A 22,411-nucleotide genomic window follows, 5' to 3' on the forward strand; every position below is an offset into this window, starting at 1 on the left:
AATAATATTTTATGCATTTACGCTTGCTATAAAATGCTAAAGGATGCAAGTCAGAGGGAATGGTGCTGAAATGTAGGGTCGTTCTTGTAAGTTTAATAAGTTCTGTTAGTAAAAAAAAATAAGTTATTATCAACATCTGACATTAATTTAGTGAGGAAAATCATTGCATGAACTCATATTAAGAAGTACGCCCCGAGTTACATCCCCATACTCATTCAATATTCTCTTACTGAGGATTGATATTATACAACTATTATATATACCATATATTCCCATAAATTTTTCACAGATTGATGGTCTCAATTCAACAAAATAGTATCTATATTTGCATTGTATCAGTGGTTTTTTAACTTCCTTAATATAATGTTTTTGCAATCCTTAATTTTAATGATGCCTATTATCCTTAGTAACCACTTGAGGCTGAATTTGTGAGTACTATAGGACTTTACTGCCTTGCTTTACATCATCACCTGTCAAGAACTTTTGTCATAAATGTTGTTTTTAAATTGTTTTCCAACTTTCATTCCTTTTTTAAAAAAATTTTTTATATGTTTTCAACACCATGGTCATTTCATACCGGCACACTTTTTCACGCCAGAAAGTTATTAAAATCAAGAAGCTGAAAGACTAGTCATTAAAATAAAATAAAAAGTCCCCAAAAAACTGTTACTTTACACCTCATTTCAATTTATAGTCGCACATTAAATATAAACAGTTTGAGATGTGAATAGCAGTTCTATATCATAATATGTTTTATTGGGGTTATATGTAAAGAAAAAAATATGACTGTGAATAAAATGCTCAAAGAAATTTCATACAAGATAAATTTTCACCATTATTTAAGATTTCTAGTCTGTTGGCAGCACCAAAATGGAAAAGTATTCGACGGACGTGGCAGATAATTGTGAATCACTCGGCTTGTTGATGGACGGACGGACGGACGGACGGGGGATGGACAAATGTGACGGATCATTGTGAGTCCTACTTAGAGAGTGGGACGGTCTATAGTGACAGCCCCCTGGTCAGCTGCACGCCATGTGCCGACAGGAGAGGCGAACGGACGCTAAGATTGTGCCGATGGTGCCAGACAAGAGGGCAGCGTTGCCCGAGTTCCCCCAGCAGCCCGGAGCACCAGTCGCCTCTTCAGGTACAGTGGTCACCGCGAGCCTGAACCATCGCAGTATACATACACTGTACACAGAACAGAAATATTCATGTAAACTCACAGATATTTTTAATTTTGTACATTTACATACTGCAAAATAGTGTTTGCAGTAATACAATGTTCGGATTCTTGTCGGGAAATTTATGCTTTGATGCTGTCCCAGTACCTCCAATAGTTAAAGTTATTTGTAAACTTTTCCCTAAATAGCTAACTGCGCACATTAATGAGCATAATGAAACAAATAAAGTCAAATTATTGAATATTCATTTATCTTTCTCATGATTTAAAAAAAAATTATGCTTGAATGAAACATGAATAAATTTAAAAATTTTGCATCAATTTACTTAACAAATACTCAGTAATACCTCGGAAAATGTATTTCATATATGTGTAAATAACCACAGCCATGTGTTGTGCAAAGTTACTTTACCTTTCTTTTAGTATTACAAATTTTTTCTTGGTAACTGGTTTTGAAATTAATTTTTTATAAAAAATACAGAAATATTTTTTCAGTGCAATACCAGTTTTTAATTCCACAGCTCTGGATGGCGTCGCTGCGTTTTTAGGTAGATTTAAAAGTTTACTGACTTTCGAAGCACTTGAAAAGTTTGTTAATATTATATACAAGAAAACAATCTCCATGTTGGAATTATATATCTAACAGCAAATAAAAAAAAATGGGGCATTGCTAAATATTGTTTAAAAGATTGTTTTTTACTCTTTGCGTAACCATTGATTACCATTTTTTTTTTCTCTAAATAATCAAAGTCAGATATAAATATGTTTTTTTAATAATCATGCAAAATCTTTCACAAAGTACAATTAATGTAATTTACTTATAGTGGATTATTCTATTTTTTGTCCTAACATTCAAAAATTTGTATCAAAAGTTCATTAGAAAACATTAAAAAAAAAGTGTAATTAAAAGTTTGCAACACAGGCCAGTGCCACACTGTGTTAATGTGTATCGCACTAACTAATTACTACTAGCTCGCTGTAGGAAAGGTTTTGATGGAGATTAAAAACTGACGAAAACTAGCAGCTTAGGTTCCCCCCTCCTTTGCGACAGAGAATTTCCGTCACTCCCCTCTCTGTCGCAAAGAAGGGAGGGGGGAACCTAAGCTGCGCAGTAGAAGCTAGTTTTCGTCAGTTTTTAATCTCCATCAAAACCTTTCCTACAGCGAGCCAGTAGTAACTAACTAACTAGCCTGTGTTCCAGATGAGCTCGCCAAGCCACCGCTCTGCAGGATCAAAGTACCGATGATGAGAACATCGCCCTCGGTGGAAGACGTGGCGGTCGAGGTGACGAACTCACTCACTTGTTTTTTTCCTACCACTTTTGTCAAGTATCGATCGAGTGTAAGACTGAACCTGCAGCCAGCCGCGGTGAACTGATCACAAGTGTTTGTTCCTCGTGCCAGCAGGTGGGGAAGAAAACTGCGGTCAGGAAGGGCGTTCCCGGATCCCCCCGCCAGCCCGACGCCGAAGTCGCTCGGCCAGGTACGGTGGTCACAGCAAGCTCAGACCGTCACGCACGGACGGCGCTAGGTAGCAGGGTGGTGATCTGGTCCGGCCATCCAGACTGGCGTTCACCACAATCGCCGGGTGTCACGCCAGGCAAACGATGGGCTGATTCTTTGTTGTGACGGGCAGACACTCGGAAATTTCGCAGATTAATTTGTTAGAAAAGTAGACTGCAAGAACGTATACCTTTTTCATTGCTTTGATGATTTGTTCATATGAAAATTTTATCGGTATCTTCCCGCCACTCCCCATGAATCAGTTTCTACCTGTGAAGCTGTTGTAAACCTGCTTGTGTTGCAGACGTGGCTGCTAGACCCTTGCGCTGCAAGATCAAAGAAATAATGAGTAGGAGATCATCCTCCACAGCAGAGCAAGCAGCGACTAAGGTGACAGACTGACTAAATAGTCAGAATTTTAAAAGGAAAATTCAAAACTTTCTAACCAGCTTGTGTTTTGATTATTGTAAAAACCTTTTTTTTTTAATTTCGCAGTGAAAGTATGTGATTAGGTCACGCAGTAAAATATGTTAAAGTCCAATTATTTTCGAGCTCGCAGCCTGCATCCACTTCACAGTGCCCTGCCACACCTCCGTATTGAGAAGTTAGTTAGCGGTGATTGCCTCGAATCGTTTTGTGTTAGTTGTCACTGTTTGATCGATAGACAGTTAATGACTACTTCATCCAAAAGCAGGAACATGTGCGGGATTGTTCCATTGGCGTATACAAAATTTTCGTAATTGTGTGAGAAGGGGAGAGGGTGATTATTTTCATAATTTTAAGTTTTTTTATGAGTTTAAAAAAAATATGGCTTGTTTCTGTTAATAAATTGTATATTTCGTAATATGTTTAATTTCGTTCATATAACTCGTGAACTTAGGAATTATAAAATAAATGGGAACAAAATTCTCTTGAAAGGTCCTAAAACAAATTGTGAAATTTGTTCATCATGTACATTAGCATACTGGTAATGGCAGGTTGAATTTATCATTTTAATTATAAGGGGAAAACTGCCGTTCTAAGCTTCAAACCCACCCCCAGGCCTTTTTATCCCTTACTGCTACTACCTATTTGAATAATATATTCCTGGCGAGGTCAGGGTGGAACCTACTTTGAAGAGCTCCCGTAAGATGTGGTTGGTAACGGTGAAGTAAGTACACAGGTGTGGTTGTGTGCTGACAGGTTGGCAAGCCTCCTCCGTACCGGGTGGAGTCCAAGGTCCCTCGCCTGCCCGACACAGCCCTCGCTACACCAGGTACAGTGACACTGCAGCTGCGAGGCTGGTCTGTAAACTGAGCAAGAAACACCAGAGTGCTAGGAAGCAGCATGCAGCAACCGCAAGAAAACTACAGTCCTTTAAGAAACTCGCAATTGAACTAAAACTGTTTAGCTCTTCAAAAAAAATTTATTCTTTTATCATAGTTAAAGTTTCACCAAAACATGTGAAAATCTTAATATCATAATTAAAAACATAATTGTAAACTATATGAAATGGTTTCAGAACACTTCTTTTCAAATATGAACCACAGAAAAACAAGGCAAAACGTAAGAAGTTTAAAAGTTTATTATGTATTGCGTATGTTAAAAACGGGTATTTTAAACTGTTGTTGTTGGCAGTCTTGCTTTTAATGCGTAGGTTATAAATCCGGTCTAAAACAGTTTCAAGACTGCAGCACTCAATATTTGTCCAGTGTCGTGCTTGAGTCTTTATCCTAATGCTAGGAACGTAACGTAGGTTTTTAAAGTGACCTTTTTATTTACATACTCCTTACAGCTTTCATATGCTCTTTTTCAGGAAACAGACATTCATTAAAAAAAAAAAAAAAAAAAAGCTATCATCATAAAAATTATATATTTTTTCCTCAAAAAGGCTCGAAGTGCGTGTTTATGCCTCTGAAATCCTTACTGTCAGCTACATTTTTAGTTCGATACAAAGAATAAGTTTCCCTGAATTTACCCAAGCATGTTTGCTAAATGAGTTTTTGAACGTATAGAATGTCCACTTATTCCTGGATTTAGAAATATTTCTGCGATTCTGTGGGTAAACACAAGTGGAAAACGCATAAGTAAAAACTTGGCTATCTTTACATTTATTAGAATGTCTTTCAGGCAGATCTTGAACGTTCAGTACTACAATCACAGCAATCTCATTGGATCATTTAAGTGTCGAAAAGCTCCTGTTAAGGACTACAGTCGATAATGAACATATTATTTTGCAAAACAGCAACCTAGTGTGTGTAAATTCCATACTTCTAGTACGTATGAAAAATTACATCGGTATAATCCCGCCACTCCCCATGAATCAGTTTCTATCTGTGAAGCTGTTGTAAGCCTGCTTGTGTTGCAGACGTGGCTGCTAGACCCTTGCGCTGCAAGATCAAAGAAATAATGAGCAGGAGATCATCGTCCACAGCGGAGCAAGCAGCGGCTAAGGTGACAGACTGACTAAATAGTCAGAATGTTAAAAGGAAAATTAACACATATTATCCGGTTTGTGTTTTGATCGACTTAAGCAATTTTTTTTTTTTTCACAGTGAAAGTATATGATTTTGCAATGCAGTTTCACACATTTAAGTCTATTTATTTTTTAGCGGACAGCCTACATCCACTTTACAGTGCCTTGCCACACCTCCGTATTGAGAAGGTAGGTACCCGTGATTGCCTCAAATCGATTGGTATCAGTTGTCAGGGTTTGATCAATACTCAGTTAATGAACATTTCATCATAAAGCAGTAATATATGTGTGGTTGTCCCCAGTGACGTGTGCAAGATTTGCGTAGTTGCGAGAGAAAGGGAGAGAGTTATGGTTTTAATAATATTGTAATATTTTTTTGACGTGACAATGTCTATTAAATCGATGAACACCGGCTGCACGCACAAAAAACTGTCCCGTTACGCACATTGACCCGTTACGCTGTGTCCCGTTATGCTCATTGTACCCTTGCGCCGCATCTATCTCTCTACCATCTCGATTGGAACAACCATCGATTTGACTTTTTCGAGGTACATTAAACTTGAAACACTCCCATTTGTTTCCTACTTTTCCTATCATCGTCCTATCCTTAACAGAATAACACAGATTGGAAGAAGTTAAATAGCAAACATGTATAAAAGTTATAGTTAAAATAATCTCTTCGTTAAAGTAATAAACATATTTGAATTAATGAGTGCAAATAAAAGTAAATTTATCAATTAAATTGTAGATTTCATTTCACTCCTTCTTTGTATCCATACAAAATAGTGATAATTCAATTAAATTAATTTTTAAATTTTATTCATAAAAGTATGCAATCATTTCATCAATGTTTTGTTATGACGTCACGTTAAACTATCATCCGTAAACCGACATTACAGACAACCAAATTTTTTTTTTAACTTTATAATTTATATGATAAATAAATCCAGTGCTGTTTTACAATTTACGATACACAACAAACATATAATAATCTGAGCAGCTATTATTTGATAAAGTGTAAACAGGGTGTCTACAAGTCAAGAATGACATGAAAGTCATGTAAATGTCTCGAAATAAAAAGAAATGTAGATGGAAGCCATGTAACCTTAAATTTACAACAGACTTTCATTATCTTACATTTGTAATTCTACACTTCACTTCAGTTTACAGACCAAAAGTAACCAAATACAAATAAGTTACTGTGGTCTTAAATCATGTGCATGTTATCTCTAAAAAAAAGTCTTAGCTCTCTAATAAGTTACGTTAATAATTATCTGTTTTGCAATATGATTATTTTGTTCATATAAATCGTGAACTTTTGATGTATAAAAATTGGGAACAAAATTCTCCTGAATTATTATTTGCTCACCAGGCATTAGAATATATCCTAATAATGGTAGATTGATTTTATAATTTTATTATATGGTAAAAACAGGTGTTCGAAGCTTTAAACCCACCCCATGCCCTTTTTTATTTCCGCAAGCCGCCGGGTGTCCATGTCTCTAAGCTATCACAACAGGTACTACCATACCTCTATACCTTTGGCTGACCACGTTCAGCGTGGAACTTACTCGTAACATGCGGTTGGTAACAGTGAAGTAAGTTCATAGGTGTGGTTGTGTGCTGACAGGTTGGCAAGCCTCCTCCGCACCGAGTGGAGTCCAAGTTCCCTCGCCTGTCCAATGCAGCCCTCACTACACCAGGTACAGTGACACCCCAGCTGCGAGGCTGGGTCCGTAAACTTCACAGGAAACGCCAGAGCGCTAGGAAGCAGCAGACAGCAACCGCAAGAAATCTACGGTCCTTTAAAAAAAACTCGAAAGTCACAACACATCAACCCTACATCCTGAAACTGTTGTAAACGCTAGAAAAAATATCATTCGTCGTCTTCTTATCTAAGTTAATATTTATCACGCAAATGTGTGAAATTCTTAATAACCTTATTTAAAAACCTCATTTGCATTCTCTGCGCTATAACTTAATATCTGAAAAAGTTATGACTGTGAAAAAAAAAAATCGTAAGCCTTTTGAAATTATTTGTGACCACGTCTTTTTAAACATGAACTGCAGAAAAACATGCCGAAACATGAGAAGTTGAAAAGTAAGCAGATGCTTGCATTGCTTATTTTTGCGTATCGAGTACTTTATGAACAGGTATTTTGGAAATGTCGTTATTGAACTTTCAGCACCTTGTATTTCTTGCTGAATTGCGTTTCTTGGGTAGCTTTCGGCACCTTGCATTTCTTGCTGTATTGCGTTTCTTGCGTAGCTTATAAACCTGCACTACGAACAGTTTCAAGGTTGCAGCACTCAATGATTGTCCCGTGTCTTGCTTGAGTTTTGATCCTAATGCTAGGAATGTAACTTTTAAAGTGATTCGTAAGATAAGTTATTAATGCAACTGTTAACTTAATTGTCTGTTTTAAAAATATTTATATATTTACTAAAATTAACTGTGTGTTATTGGCATTTTATTTGTGGTACAAGTTGAATGTGCAGAAAAGTATCAGATATCAGGGACATATATTCCCAGTGTAAAAAATTAGATTTAATGACAAAGTATTTACTTTGGAATCTATATGTGAAGGTTTTTAGGTTGTTAAAATGAGATTTACATTTACATACTTCTTACAGCTGTCATGTTCTCTTTTTCAGGACACATATAATCATTAAAAAACATAATTAAAAGCTATCATCATTACAATTGTATATTTTTTCCTCAACAAGAGTGTTTATGCCTCTGAAATCTTTACTGTCAGCTACATGTTTAGTTTGATACAAAGAATACGTCACCCCGAACTTACCCGGGCATGTTTGCAAAATTATTTTGAATATTTGAATATTTAGAATTTCCACTTATTCCTGGATTTAGAAATATTTCTGTGATTCTATGGGTAAATACAAGTGGAAAACACTTAAGTTAAAACTTAGCCATCTTTACATTTATTAGAATAGTTTTTAACATAGCAGATCTTTCAGGCAGATATTGAACATCCAGTACTGCAATAACAGAAATCTCATTGGATCAACTTAGTGTCGAAAAGCACCTATCGTGGACTACAGGCGATCATAAACATATTATTTTGCAAAACAGCTACCTAGTATGTATAAATTTCATACTTCTAGTACATATGAAAAATTACATCGGTATCTTCCCGCCACTCCCCATGAATCAGTTTCTACCTCTGAAGCTGTTGTAAACCTGCTTGTGTTGCAGACGTGGCTGCTAGACCCTTGCGCTGCAAGATCAAAGAAATAATGAGTAGGAGATCATCCTCCACAGCAGAGCAAGCAGCGGCTAAGGTGACAGACTGACTAAATAATCGGAATGTTAAAAGGAAAATTAATACATTTTATCCAGTTTGTGTTTTGATTGATATAAGCAATTTTTTTTTCACAGTGAAAGTACATGATTTTGTCGTGCATTTACAGACATTAAAGTCTATTTATTTTTTAGCGGACAGCCTACATCCACTTTACAGTGCCTTGTCACACATTTGTATTGAGAAGGTAGGGGGGACCCGTGATTGCCTCAAATTATTTGTATCAATTTTTAGTGTTTGATCAATACACAGTTAATGACAGTTTAATCCGAAAACAGAAATATGTGTGGGCTGGTCTCCCGTGGCGAATGCAAGATTTACGTAATTTTGAGAGAAGAGAGAATGATATCTTGCATAAATTTTATAATAGTTTATTTTATTAGTTTCTATTTTATATTATGGACTGCATTGCTCTTTTACATTTTTGATGAGGCACATAATACTATTATAACATTTATATTATCATCTGACTAGTTAGTATTTCATAAAGTGTATGCAGGGTGGCTACAAGTCATGAAAGACATCGAAAATCATGTAAATGTCTTAAATTAAAAGTAATGAATTCGGAAGCCATGTAACATTTAATTTACGACAGTCTTTTCCTAACTTACAAATTTTTTTTCACTTACCTTCAGTTTACTGCCTCACATCAAATTAAAAATGTATGGCCACATAAATCATGTCCTTGTTATCTCTGCAAAGGTGTTCATTCTCTAAGAAAAATTTGGCATGATTCTGTTAGTAAATTATATATTTTGTTATATGTTTATTTTTGCTCATATAAATTGTGGACCTTTGATGTATAAAAATTGGGAACAAAATTCTCCTGAAAGCCCCTAAACCAAGTATACTAAAATTTGTTCATCAGTTACATTACCATCCTGGCAATGGCAGGTTGAATATATAATTTTAATTATGGGAGGAAAACTGCCGTTATAAGCTTCAAACCCACCACCATTCCTTTTTCTCTCCCTTTCGACAACCCACTGGGTGACCGTGTCTGTAAACTCGTACATACTGCTACTACCTATTTGGATAATATGTTCCTGGCGAGGTCAGGGTGGAACCTACTTTGAAGCGCTCCCGTAAGATGTGGTTGGTAACGGTGAAGTAAGTACATAGGTGTGGTTGTGTGCTGACAGGTTGGCAAGCCTCCTCCGCTCCGAGTGGAGACCAAGGTCCCTCGCCTGCCCGACGCAGCCCTCGCTACACCAGGTACAGTGACACTGCAGCTGCGAGGCTGGTCTGTAAACTTCACAAGAAACCCCAGAGCGCTAGGAAGCAGCACACAGCAACCGCAAGAAAACTACAGTCCTTTAAAAAAACATGCAAGATGCACCACATTGTTGTGAAAATTTTGATAAGATTTTTTAGTGAAGTTTTTGGAGGGCTAATCCATATCCCGTTTTTCTTGAGTGTGTTGTTTTTGTTGGTCAATTTTTTTTGTTATTTTGTAGACGTTGTGATTATTGTCGTCAACGATGTCCTCCCTCTGTAACAATCTCACTTTTATTAGTCGAAATAGCTGTTCCCATTTTTATTAATTGTCTTGGATACATGTTGAGCTATATTTTGTACTTTAGAGTACCGTTTTTATATTTTATTATTTTTTGCAATTCTTTGGACAGCAAGGTCATTAGGGGTGGTCAAACACTATGCAAGGCAAGGGAACTACGGGAATATTGCCTATAAAAGGTAAAAACCCAAAAATTTTCTGGAAATGATTTCAGGGAAACGAAATCACGGCGGACGAATAAGGGATTCTATACCAGGTCCTTCTGAATGCAAATCCAAAGCTTTTAATGTTTACCTTTTGATTGAGAATTGTGTTTGTAAAGTGCAAATTTTACAAGGGTTTTGATGCATACAAAACAAGGAACTTTTACGATGAGATACCATAGACTTTTTAAGTTTGCAAGTTTGTTCCATAATTTTGGCTTGACTAGCTGCTGTTTACAATTGATATCCTTAACACAAAAAAAAATTTTGCTAAAAATACCTACCTTGCGATAGTTGCAGGATTGTATGTTCTGCACACGAAACTGTGTATGTGTGTTGTAGATGTGCATGGTAGGCCACCGCGCAGCAAAATCAGAACATTAATGAAGAGACCACCATCCGCGGTAGAAGACGAAACAGCTAAGGTGACGTACTAAAAAAAGGCTCACAAGGTTGAAAGGAAGATTTAAAACATGTTACCTGTTTTTTGCTTTCATCGTTATTAGCAGATTCGGTCACGTTAAAGGTAAATGTTTACGTCGCACAGCCATACCGAATTTAAGTCTTTTATGTACGATCACACAGCCTACGCCCAATTTCATGTACCTTGCGACCACATCTTGTGATGAGAATTGTGCAGGTGTTAGTTTGTGTATTGTAAGTTTTACCGGTGTTGTTATTGCCTCGCGACGTTTTGTAACAGTTGATAGTGCTCAATCAATACACTGTTCTTGACCATTTCATCCGTAAGCATTAATAGATAATGTGATCTTGTCCGCAGTGGCGTACGCAAGATTCCCCTAATGGGGCTGGAAGAGAGAGAGGATTAACGGGATTTTTTTTATAGTATGTTCGTAAAAGAATTTCCCAGATGTAAATTTAAATAGTATCAACTGTATGCGTTGTAGAGTTTTGGTACAAGGACACAATTAAAGAGACACTCAAACAGTTTTAGATAATCACATACGTGAGTACTGCTTCGTGGTTTTCCTCACTCGCAGTGCCACCTACGCAAAATGGCGACTCCTGAGCATAAAGCGTTTTGTGTTCTGCAATTTGCTAAGAGTGAATCTGTAATTTCAGTTCAACGTGCGTTTAATTTAGAGTAATTTTGTTTCTCCATGTGGCAAAAACATCTGCCGATGGTACAGGCAATTCGAGACGACAGAGCTCTTTTTCGCTGGCCTCCACATTCACCTGACATAATGCCATGCCATTTTTTTTTTCCTTTGGGGCATTATAAAAGATTTTAACTACGTTCCACCGCTACCTAATAATTTGCCAGAGTTGAGAACAGAATTGAAGAGGCTATTGCAACCATTACTCTGGACTTGTTAACCAAATTGTGGGAAGGATTGGGACTTCAGGTTGGATGTGTACCGTATAACTAACATTGTCCATATTGAACATTTGTACGAAAAACAAGATTAGTTTACCTTCAATTTGATGTACGATTTGTTTAAAACAGTCTAAATTATACTGTTATAATATACCATTGAAACTGGGGTATTCTTTTAGGGACACAGTGTACATAGGTGTGGTTGTGTGCTGACAGGTTAACAAGCCTCCTCCGCACAGGGTGGAGTCCAAGTTCCCTCGCCTGCCCGACGCAGCCCTCGCTACACCAGGTACAATGGCTGCTGCATGTTTTCGGGCTATCTCTGCCCGCCAAGATTACCCAGGGGTGCCCACAAGAGGGGTAATGACGCAGACTGCGTCATTAAAATTTCAGGGGGGGGTGGTTAAAAGACGAGAAAAATGTATATATTATTTACATAATTATAGCTTATAATGTGAAAATACGTTTCTGGTGCTTTGATAATTGAAAGGGATCTTGTAAATCAAATTGGCAACCCCGCACTTTCCTCAACAAAAGCAGTTTGGCATCTGTCGGTTCAGGATGGAAATATTACCTGATATGACCAAAATTATTATTAGAAAATCAGTTTTAATTAATGCAAAATGTGATAAAATATAGTACTAAAAAAGTATAATATCATAAAATAATTGAGTAAATCATTGAGAAAATTGCATAAAAAATTTCAGGGTGTGGGGGGCGCATCATTTGGTTAGGGGGGGGGGGGGGGTGAGTCATAGTGTTTGGGGGGGGTGGGCACCTCTGGATTACCAGTACAGAACCGTAGTATGTAGACCACTTGGGTATAACTGGGAAACAACAGTCATCCTAAAACCCACATCACACGAAGGATTATTCCTTAGAAGGTCATCCATGTGAGCAGGCTCTGTTGAAGAATTGCTTGAAATTTTTCATCGTAGATTTGAAAATTTAAAAACATTTCTTAAGAGATCAATATTGCTGATATGAGAGCAGAAGGATGAAGCTGAGTTCCATAGTGTTTAAATTTATTCTTATATTTGTATTTGGAGGAAAGTAATTAATTTTGTAGTTTAAAAAATGAAATGGAGGGAAAATTTCCAGAAGTCGCACCATGGTAACGGTTACAAAAGGTAGTAGCAGTTCTTTAAAATCTACCTAAAAAAAATTTTAAAGGCATAGTGTTCTTCACGTGAAATGTTGTCTGTGTTGCAGATATGCCTACTAGGCCAACAAGCAGCAAAATCAAACCACCAATGAAGCGATCAGCATCCACAGGAGAAGATACAGCAGCTAAGGTGATGTATTAAAAAAATAAAAGAGCTCCGTCTGTTAAAAGGAAAATTAAAATCTTTTTATCTTGTTTTGTTCTTTGATCGTTATTAGCAAATTTGGTCACGGTAAAGGTATATGTATCGTCACACAGCTACGAAGAATTGAAGTATTTTATTTTCGAGCACTCAGCGTACGCCTAAGTTTAAGTGCCTTACCAGACTCTCGTAATGATAAGTGTGCAGGTGATGTTTGTGTAACTGTGTGATCTGGTCCGCAGAGACTCATACAAGATTTTTCTAATGGGGTGGGCAGGAAGAGAGAGAGAATTGGCATGATTTTGTAATAGCTTTAATTTAAAGATGCTGATTTATGTGGTAATCTAGTGCATTGTTTTTTTTTTGAAGTGAAACTTATTTGCTGAAGGGGCTACAATTTTTGAATGTTACAAAAATTCCGATCGCACGAGGGGAATAGTTAGGTACGTGGTGGGGGAACCGGTAGAGGAGGAGAGTGCGTCACTGATGCATGCGCTAGTGGTCGAATGGGAAGACAACTGAAAGGTGGAAGGGTAGATACGTAGCGTAGCATGCTGTATGCTAGTTGTAACGGCCGGAAGGGGAGACGACAGGGGAGAGGCATAAATGACGCAACAGTGGTGCTACAGAATTCTCGTAACGCTGCTTGTGTTTGTCTACTTAGGTTTTGATATGGCTAACGATTTATGCTACCACATTGATTTTATTTAATTTTATTTAAAGTATCTAAAATTAATTTATTCGTGTGGCATAGAGTTATTTATTTGAGCAATTAACTGTATAAGTATCATTAATTTTTATGTGAATAGTGTTATTGAAAATGTAAAAAAAGACGTATAGACTTAAGAGGTTAGCTTTATAAGTGTAATTTATTTTTGGTATGTGAACACTGTCTTATAGACTTTATAAGTGTACTTTATGTTCTATTGGAGTGTTTTTTTTATTGTTTGTTCATTTTATTCAGCTGGAGATAGAGATTTAACAAAATAATAAAAAGGCAGAAGCAGATAAGAGGTATTATCAAAGGCAACATGAGAATAAACTGCCAAAAGAGTGCTAGTGAACGGATGCGAGCGTACAGGGCATGGAAAAAGTAATTTTTTCATTTGAGACCATACCTGCATCCTTACTATTCTCAATTATTATCTCTTGTTCAAAAAAATGACTAATAATTTATCTCTGTTTATACCTTATAAGAAAAATGTTTCATTTCTGTGTGGACTCCACGCAAAAAAAAATTTTTATGCACATCCTCCCAGTATTTAATTGATAAAATATAATCAAGGTTTATACAAGTAATGAAAATCACAAAAGTCACTAAAACATTCCTAAATGAACTGTTATACAGCTGGAAGCCATGATATATTTAATTATTTACAGCAGCCTTATGCTAACTTTTATCTTACTTTCATCTTCTCACTTTAGTATATAGCCACACATTAAACATAAATAGTTAGAGACTATTTACTTAAATTGGCTCGTTTCTGTAAATAAAAGATTTTTTTGTAATATAATTATTTTTCATTACTATAAAGAGAACTTTTGTTATAAAAAAATTGGAAGAAAACTCTTCCAAAACTTCCTAAAAAAAAATGTGTACTACAATGTTGTGCATATATGTATTGATAAGATTCTTTACTGAAGGTCTTGGATGGCTGTTTCATTTCCCATTTTTTCTAGTGTGTTGGTTTTTTTCTTCAGTTGCCATCATCATTGTCATCAGGATGGCATCTGTAACCAACTCAATGTTATTAGACAAAAAGCTGTTGATATCTGTATTAACTGTCTTAGATTCATTACATATTATTTCATACATACAGTACTTAACTTTCATACAAAATTTGTTCATGAGTTAAAAGTAGACATCCTGATAGTGGTAGGTTAAAGTTATCATTTAATAATAAAAAAATTAAAAAAACAGGTGTCCTAAACCCTACCCCCATACCACACCTTTCTCCCTCCCTCATTTCGAGCATGCTTATGTTTGCCGAGTTTTTAAGTCAGTAGGTACTTACCGTGTTACCTAATATGATGATATTTGACTGGCCACGTTCAGGTGGAACTGACTTTTGAGGTGCTCTCCTTAGATATGGTTGGTAATCGTGAAGTTAAATATGCATGTACGGTATGTGTGATTTTTGTGCTGGCAGGTTGGCAAGCCTTCCATATACAGGGTTGAACCCAGGTTCCCCAGCCTGTCCGACGCAGCCATCGCCACAGCCACACCAGGTACAGTGGCTACTGCAGCTGTAAGACTAGCTTCAAGGTCTTGCTTGAGTTTTGATCCATGCACCATGGGCGTCGCAACCTGGGGGGACGGGGGGGGGACGTCCCCCCCCAATAATAAAAGTCTTCAATTTTGTCCCCTCCAATAATATATTTAGTTTCATAGTTATATTATTAATATGATTTCTGTGATATAACCCATATGTTGTGCATGGTGCATTTAGTCCAATTGTGGTAATTTTATAAAAAAATAAATCATCTATATATTGCAACCAACTATAATAAAAATATTTAGGAAAGAAAAATGCCTAAAAACCACCTTTTTGCACCTTCAAACCCCAAATTTTCCCGGGGGAGGACCCCAGGACCCCCCACTTTTTTCCCAGGGGATGGATATTCCTCAACAACTAAATCAATTGCAATCCCCCCCAAAAAATACATCCTTGCGACGCCCATGCATGCACGGTGCTCAGTTCGCATCAGACAGTCCGAACTGACAGTTTGGACTGAACTGAAGCGTTCCCCACACACGATCAGTCCGGTGGCGGCTGTTGCTTTTGGATGTATCGTTCCATCGTAGAATACGGAAGGAACTTTGGAATTTGCAATTGCAGTTGCACTTTTAGTTAGAAAAAAGGGATGGCCGGGGGGGGGGGGGGGGGGATTTGCAAAGCAACCAGAGAGTACGAACAAAGATGTCTGCCACGACACTCAGCTGATGGACTGATGGACGGATTTTTTTTTGGATGAAAGTTTGGACTGGCAAGACGCTGTTCCCACACACGTCCGTTCGGACTGAGGGTTCTTAAGCCCAAATTGATGGAAAGACATTCAGTTCCGACTGACCAGTCCACCGTCCTTGCACACACGCGGCAGTTCCGACTGTTAAGATCCTACGGATAAGTCCGAACTGACAGTTTGTACTGATCGTGTGTGGGCGCCTTTAAGGCTTGCTCTCTCACGCCGAGTTTATTATTCCATTTTCTCATCACTGCTATTAATTAAGAGCGTTTCCTGAAAATTTAATACATTTGTTGTTGTATCACTAATTTTTGCACCAGTTATTTACTGAACATTATTTTTGGAGTTGTTGAAAGGTCACAAAGTGATTATAGCTGTGTAAACTTGCGTGAATTTTTACGGATAGCAGATAATAATTAATAAATATTCAGTTGAGAAATCTTGAGATGAAACTTAAAATGCAAGCGAGGTGTAGGAAGTAATATACAGTGAAAGCCCTGCAATAATTGTAATGACAATATAAGGAAATAACCAACTCTTTGTGTGAGCTCAAGGTTTAATGCTAGGAATGTAAACTGTATAGTTGTTCGTATTTTAGCTACCTTAAATGTTGGTTCGAAAAAATGTTTAAGTAACATTTTTTATACATTTTATTTGAAGTGCAAGATGACTTTGCTGAAAAATAACTAGATATCTGAGACAGTATTTTTTTACTGTGCATAAATTTGATGGATGATAAAGAATTAACTTTGCAATAATATATTTTTTTGTTAGAATTAAGTTTTTAATTACGTACTCCTTGCAAACTATGTTGCTCGTTTTCACATTTGCTTGAATGTTAGAAGTTACAGTAATTTTACTGATTTTTCAACGAATTCGTCTCGAATAAACGAAGAGTTCTTCGTAATTTCAGATCACTTTATCTTCGTAGAAATTAGCCTGTATATCAACTTCTGAATTCTAATTTTCGTTTTGCCCCACTGGCTCATTTCTTTCGGATACTGTTTGCCTCATTCGTTACTTACGACAATTCTCTGACATAACCCTTTTTGCTTAGGCATTTTGCAATTATTGGCTCCAAAACCAAAGTTAGTAACTTTTTAGTTATTTCACTCAACTAGCACCACAAAGTTCAAATCACGCAAATTTATTAACCTTCGGAGTTACAGCTCTCACTGACTTCAATTCAACGCTCATTACGTCATCACTGTGCATGTTAACCGGGTGAGTCATACGTAACGACCACGAGCAAAGTCTGCTCTACCAAGATATATTTACTTCAGCTCTAGAGCTTTCATTGTTTACGAGTTTTTAAGCGGCGTCGAATCCTTCAGCCAAAAGAACGCCCAACCCCAGATGAAAGACATTCATGTTCCTGTCGGAAATTCGTATCATCTTGCCGAGCGTGCAAGAACCGGCCAACCACCGTGCGAGAAAATCTTCTGTAATATCACACATGGTTAAGGCGGGCTTTTTAACTAATTGTTCGTGATTGTTTTGTGGAGTTTCAAACAAAATGTATGGAGCGCAGCAGAGTTTCTAGCGTTGTTTGCAGGCCGGTGTGCATCTCGCACAAGAACTGGCCTCTGTGTGTTCCAGATGAGCCTGGGAAACCCTCGCAGCACCTCGTACAGCTGCCCATGATGAGGGAGGGCGCCTCCGTGGAAGACCTGGTCGAGAGTCAGACGGTCCCTAAGGTAGCGCAACTTCGCCAGACCTTTGAATATATATACTGTATAGAAGTCGCCAGCCCAGGTTAAAATTTGTAATACGGTTTTGAGGTGGTTGGTTAATTCACCGCCGCAATCGCCACCATCTCTAGGCCATTGATTTGTGCTGGTCCCTGGCGGACAAGTGTCGAACTCTTCAAACACCCCTTCCCCACCCTCCCTCAAACACGCGTTGTCCTCCACCCACCCTCTACCCCACCTCTCATCCCTACAGTTTTGTCATGCACAAACTCCCGTTGAACGACCTAGAGCTGCAGCAAATGTTGGGTGCGGGGTGCGGAGGAATGACAGCAGGCGACATGTGCTGGGCTATAACGTGTAAATAACAACCTGAGACGATACAGGGCGTTACGGCAGCGCACTGCAGCGGTGAAGTTCCCAAGCTGCTCATCATACGATCCTGAAAAACCGTAGAGTAAATCCTATCCACTCGCGACTTCTATACAGTATATATATTCAAAGGCGAGACTGTGATGAATGATGCAGGGGAGGAAATGTTGAGTAGACTGAGGTTGTTCTCGGATGACTGCGTGGGTATATGAAACCGTGGAATGTAAAATATATTGTTCAATGTGGGACATACGGTATTTTTGAACAAAAAGTACTGTGAACAGTGAATAAAAAATAGTTTACAGGCTCAATCAATATGGTCATGCATGGCGAAGAAATTTTAGTGTACAAATCAAACAAACTTATTGCCTGGTTTTCTTATCAAAGGTTGATTTTGATAAGTTTCAGTTCACCATACACTGTAAATAAATATTCCGTGATGTAAATGGTGTAATTTTACACAAAATGTATGTATAAGTATATTTTAATTCTGTTATAGATAATTTTAAATATGCATACATGTGTATTTTTACCATAACTGTCGGTTAATTATACAGCATCATCGAGTAAATTTACATTAACAATGAACATATTAATTTGTACTTCTTGCGGATATATTTTATTTTTGTAGCTTATAGCTGTTAATAAACAATGTGTACTTGCAAACTATTATTAATTTCATCTCCTTTTATTATTCAAGTAAACATTTCTAACAATCTGAGTGGATTTAAGATGTATCGATTTCACTGCCTTTTGATTGTTAGTCTTCTGTCTTAACCACTTGACCATGGTACTCTCCAATAGATCTTGAAGAAATGGGAAAATCACTTTTGTAACCTAATATAAATTAAATAGGGGTTTTTCAGGCGAAAAATGTAAAATCACTAAACCTTTGTGTATGTAATTTAACGAATTTGTTTTTATTAAGTGGCCACAGAGTGCCAACGATTTCTTTAGACATTTATCGTAACTCACTTTGCTTTTGGCTGCAATTATTTTATAAAAACAGTGTTATGTGGAGCATTCTGTAGTTGCCTGTGTGTCGGTGTGCGAGTTGATTGGAGTTCCTGTGCCGTGTCGACAGAAGTGCCCTCGCAAGGTCAGGCAGTCCAAAGTCCGAGCGCCGGGACCTGCCCGTCTGGACTCTGGAGAGGTCATCACGCCAGGTACGCAGCTCGCTCACGCTGGACGGCTCCAGGGCCGGGAAAGTCCCCCCCTTCCCCCTTCTCCCCTGTATCTGCCATTGCTTACAAGTTATGCAATTTCTTCCAGGTCACGTTTGCAGTTATGGCCACGGTAATGTTTAGTCTTTAGATATAGGTATGTACATTTTTTTTAGCTGTGAAGTTTGAAAAAATTGTAGCTGCCTTGTAGTTAGACGTCCTTGGAGGCCTTACCTCTTCCGAAGGGAAAGCCTACAGTTCACAGGGGTGAGATACGCACCCGAACATTTCTGGAGTTCTCCGAAGTTTGCCGATCGCTTCTTAAAAAACACCGCATTGCAAGGATTGTATATTTTACGGTCATAGAGTGTTTTGAATAACGCTTACCTAACCTGACCAAACTTTCATTTTACTTACGATAACCTAACCTAACTTAGCCTATCCTCCAGGAAAAAAATTTAAAAAAAACCTGTTTTTTATTACACTGACTGAACCTAACCTAACATTTTACTTCAGTAAACTTCGGAACTGTTCAGGTTGTAGATTTAGCTTTCATTCTTGTGAACTGTAGGCTATAGCTGGACTCACGATTCACACATCCGTCATAATATTTTTCCACTTGGATGCTGCCAACAACTATTAAGGCTTATGTTTTTGAGGAAATTTCTCTTGAGAAGGTTTACCAGTTTGATGATCATGTGGGCTAAGCACTTATAAATGAATAAACAAACTCTAAACTATTTATTTAGATGTATTTTCGAGTTACTGTGCATTGTTAATTCTTTTATGTCTCAGAAAATTATTGCTTCAAATATCAAAATCTAAATGTGTTCATAGGCAAGTTAATAACATAAAATGGAAGAAGCTTAAAAAATAAATTATAAAAAAATATTTTATAATAAAGACAATGTCTTTCAGACATATTTGAGGTTATAATTTCCGCCCTTCCATCCGTCGAAAGTTAAAGCTTGGCAAAGTTTTGTACACATGGACGGATGGAATTTTTCGGGTCATCTGATTGGCTGCATGTCACGTAACTACAGACGGACAGGCGACGGACGGATGAGATGGATCATTGTGGGTACAGCTTTTCCCTTCCGGAGTCACGAGTTGTCGTCGCGTGCTTCACTTGGGACGCAAGCAATGTGACCGGCAACTTCCTGTTGCAGATGTCCCTGCGACGCCTCGGAAGCACGACATGCTCGAGGCCGCGAAAGACACGGCGCCGAGAGCAGAAGACACTTCCAAGGACCCCGCCAAAACCAGGAAAAGAGTGAGCACAGACATCACAAATCAGTAGCGGCATTTTAACGATGTCCTGAACTACAGTTATTTCTGAATTCTGAACCAAGGAGTATAGAAGTAGCAGAGATTTCACTCCCAGGTTAAACATAATTACTTTATTTTTGACGTGATAACATCTTATAAATCGATGAACCCCTGCTGCATGCACGAAAAAGCATGACTCGTCACGTTCCACCTGAGCCGAGCATGCATGAACCGGCCAACCACAGTGCGAGAAAATCTTCTATAATATCAAACAGGTTAAGGCGGACTTTTTAACTAATTGTTCGTGATTATATTTAAACAAATTATTTAAATTAAATTTGCAAAAAACTGTAAATAATATTTGAAAATTAAAAAGTATTCAATTTTTCATCAACGTTTTCTTATGACGTTATCATGTAAAATTATCGTGCGTAAACCGACTTTACAGACAACCCCCTTTTTTTTAATAGCACAAATACACCCATGACTGGGCGGATGCCTGAAAGGCAAGGGCGCATCAAAAGAGGGGGGGGGGGGGGGGGCAAGGGTATTTTTACCCCCCTCTGAAACCTTGAAGTGGGGGCAAACGGGGGCAAATAAAATGCTGTGTAATCAATTTTTAGATAATAAAACTGCTTAAATAGCACCATTTTCCACCTTGAAATACAAATTTTCCCGGGGGAGGTCTCCCCGACCCCCCGCTTCAATAGGGGGGGATCAATGATCCTTTATAAAAAGGTATATTGCCCCCCCCCTTCAGAAATTTAGTTGTTGCGCCCCTGCTGAAAGGTGTGCGTTTCGGGGCACTGATGACGGGAACTCTGTTGGTGTGTTTCAGTTTCGTCCACAGTGCACATGCCAGCCGTGGCTTCTCTCACTCAGTGCAGGGTGTGATGTGCAACCCCCGAGCTCGCGGTCTGAAGAGCAGGCCGCCACTTGCACGGGAGGCAACTTCCTCTCCGATGTGGCGGACTGCCTCCGCAACAGAGAAGGTTTGTTTCTGTGGCGTGAATGTCCGTGGAATAACAGGCATGTAGCCAGGGGGTAGGACCCTCCCTTCAAGGATTTAAATGGAAAAAAAAAAAATAGTGAAGCCATAGATAGAGACCTGTAAAATTCGCGGGTTCATTTCGTGTTAGGGAGCGTTCAAGTATTACGTAACGCAATTTTTGAAGATTTTTGACCCTCCCTTCCCCCCATGTAACGCGCAGTAACATTTTTCTGTACCCCCTCCCCCTCCTTAAACGTTACGTAACACCCAAGTGACCATTTTTACCTAAAAGTCATAATTATGTTGCGCAAAGTACCGGAAAGTCGCTAAAATACCTTTGTTATTGTTTTAATCGCGTTTGCGGTAATAATAAATATAACAAGCAATTTCTAACTCCCAATACATGCGTATATTGTTTATTTCATTTATTTATATTGTTATTTAATAAAACAAATGACGTACAAGATAATCGAGGGATTCCCCGTAAAACATAAACGAAAAGGGTTGCAAACTTGGGAAATTTTAATTGCCTAGTTTTTTATTTAAATAAATAACAATATTACGTAACACATTGTTCAAACCCTCCCCTTCCGCCCTTGTAATGCATCGTAACATTTTACAAGACCCCCCCTCCCCCCAAATTGCGTTACGTAATACTTGAACGCCCCCTTATGCTAAAATTCAAATAATTATACCTTAGTGCTGCTTCTGTCATTGGTTCACTGTTAATCTGGAGGACTGAGAGCCAATTAGAGACCCTCACTCATAGAAGTGTCGAATCACAGGCCACCCAGTCGAGACGACTCACAAGTCAACAGCCAATGAACAGTTGGCATTTGCCCGAGTGTGTAGAGGCTATTGGAGTCTATCCTGGAGGTCATTGAACCCATGAATTTGTCAGGTCTCCAGCCGCAGACTAAGAAAATTGAAAGTAACTTAGCTACATTAAGGTTGCTGACAGTTTTATTTGGAAGAATAATTACAATCCTTATAGTGGACTACAATAAATGCATTTCCTACCACATCCAGTCCAACATACCTCACATAGAAGCAGCAGAAATTATGTTTGCAAGAAGTCTATATTTCATGCCAGTTTGCACACATGTTACTTGACATGTGTGTAAATGTATTAA

General features: G+C 38.0%; 1 protein-coding gene across 5 annotated transcripts in view; it reads left to right on the forward strand.

Moving 5' to 3' along the window:
• LOC134539259 (adhesive plaque matrix protein-like) overlaps positions 1 to 22,411 on the forward strand; it is a 38,401-nt gene that overhangs the window by 13,817 nt on the left and 2,173 nt on the right. For all 5 annotated transcript variants that reach the window (XM_063381080.1, XM_063381083.1, XM_063381082.1 and 2 more), the window contains exons 4-20: positions 1,048 to 1,147; positions 2,385 to 2,467; positions 2,590 to 2,665; positions 2,990 to 3,075; positions 3,868 to 3,940; positions 5,033 to 5,118; positions 6,771 to 6,843; positions 8,358 to 8,443; positions 9,606 to 9,678; positions 10,525 to 10,607; positions 11,738 to 11,810; positions 12,734 to 12,816; positions 14,979 to 15,057; positions 17,395 to 17,492; positions 18,940 to 19,021; positions 20,188 to 20,291; positions 21,126 to 21,279. In XM_063381080.1, coding sequence (XP_063237150.1) covers positions 1,048 to 1,147; positions 2,385 to 2,467; positions 2,590 to 2,665; positions 2,990 to 3,075; positions 3,868 to 3,940; positions 5,033 to 5,118; positions 6,771 to 6,843; positions 8,358 to 8,443; positions 9,606 to 9,678; positions 10,525 to 10,607; positions 11,738 to 11,810; positions 12,734 to 12,816; positions 14,979 to 15,057; positions 17,395 to 17,492; positions 18,940 to 19,021; positions 20,188 to 20,291; positions 21,126 to 21,279 — 1,492 coding nt within the window. The remainder of the gene's footprint in view (positions 1 to 1,047; positions 1,148 to 2,384; positions 2,468 to 2,589; positions 2,666 to 2,989; positions 3,076 to 3,867; positions 3,941 to 5,032; positions 5,119 to 6,770; positions 6,844 to 8,357; positions 8,444 to 9,605; positions 9,679 to 10,524; positions 10,608 to 11,737; positions 11,811 to 12,733; positions 12,817 to 14,978; positions 15,058 to 17,394; positions 17,493 to 18,939; positions 19,022 to 20,187; positions 20,292 to 21,125; positions 21,280 to 22,411) is intronic.

Source organism: Bacillus rossius, chromosome 15 (assembly GCF_032445375.1).
Source record: "Bacillus rossius redtenbacheri isolate Brsri chromosome 15, Brsri_v3, whole genome shotgun sequence".
NCBI lineage: Eukaryota > Metazoa > Arthropoda > Insecta > Phasmatodea > Bacillidae > Bacillus > Bacillus rossius.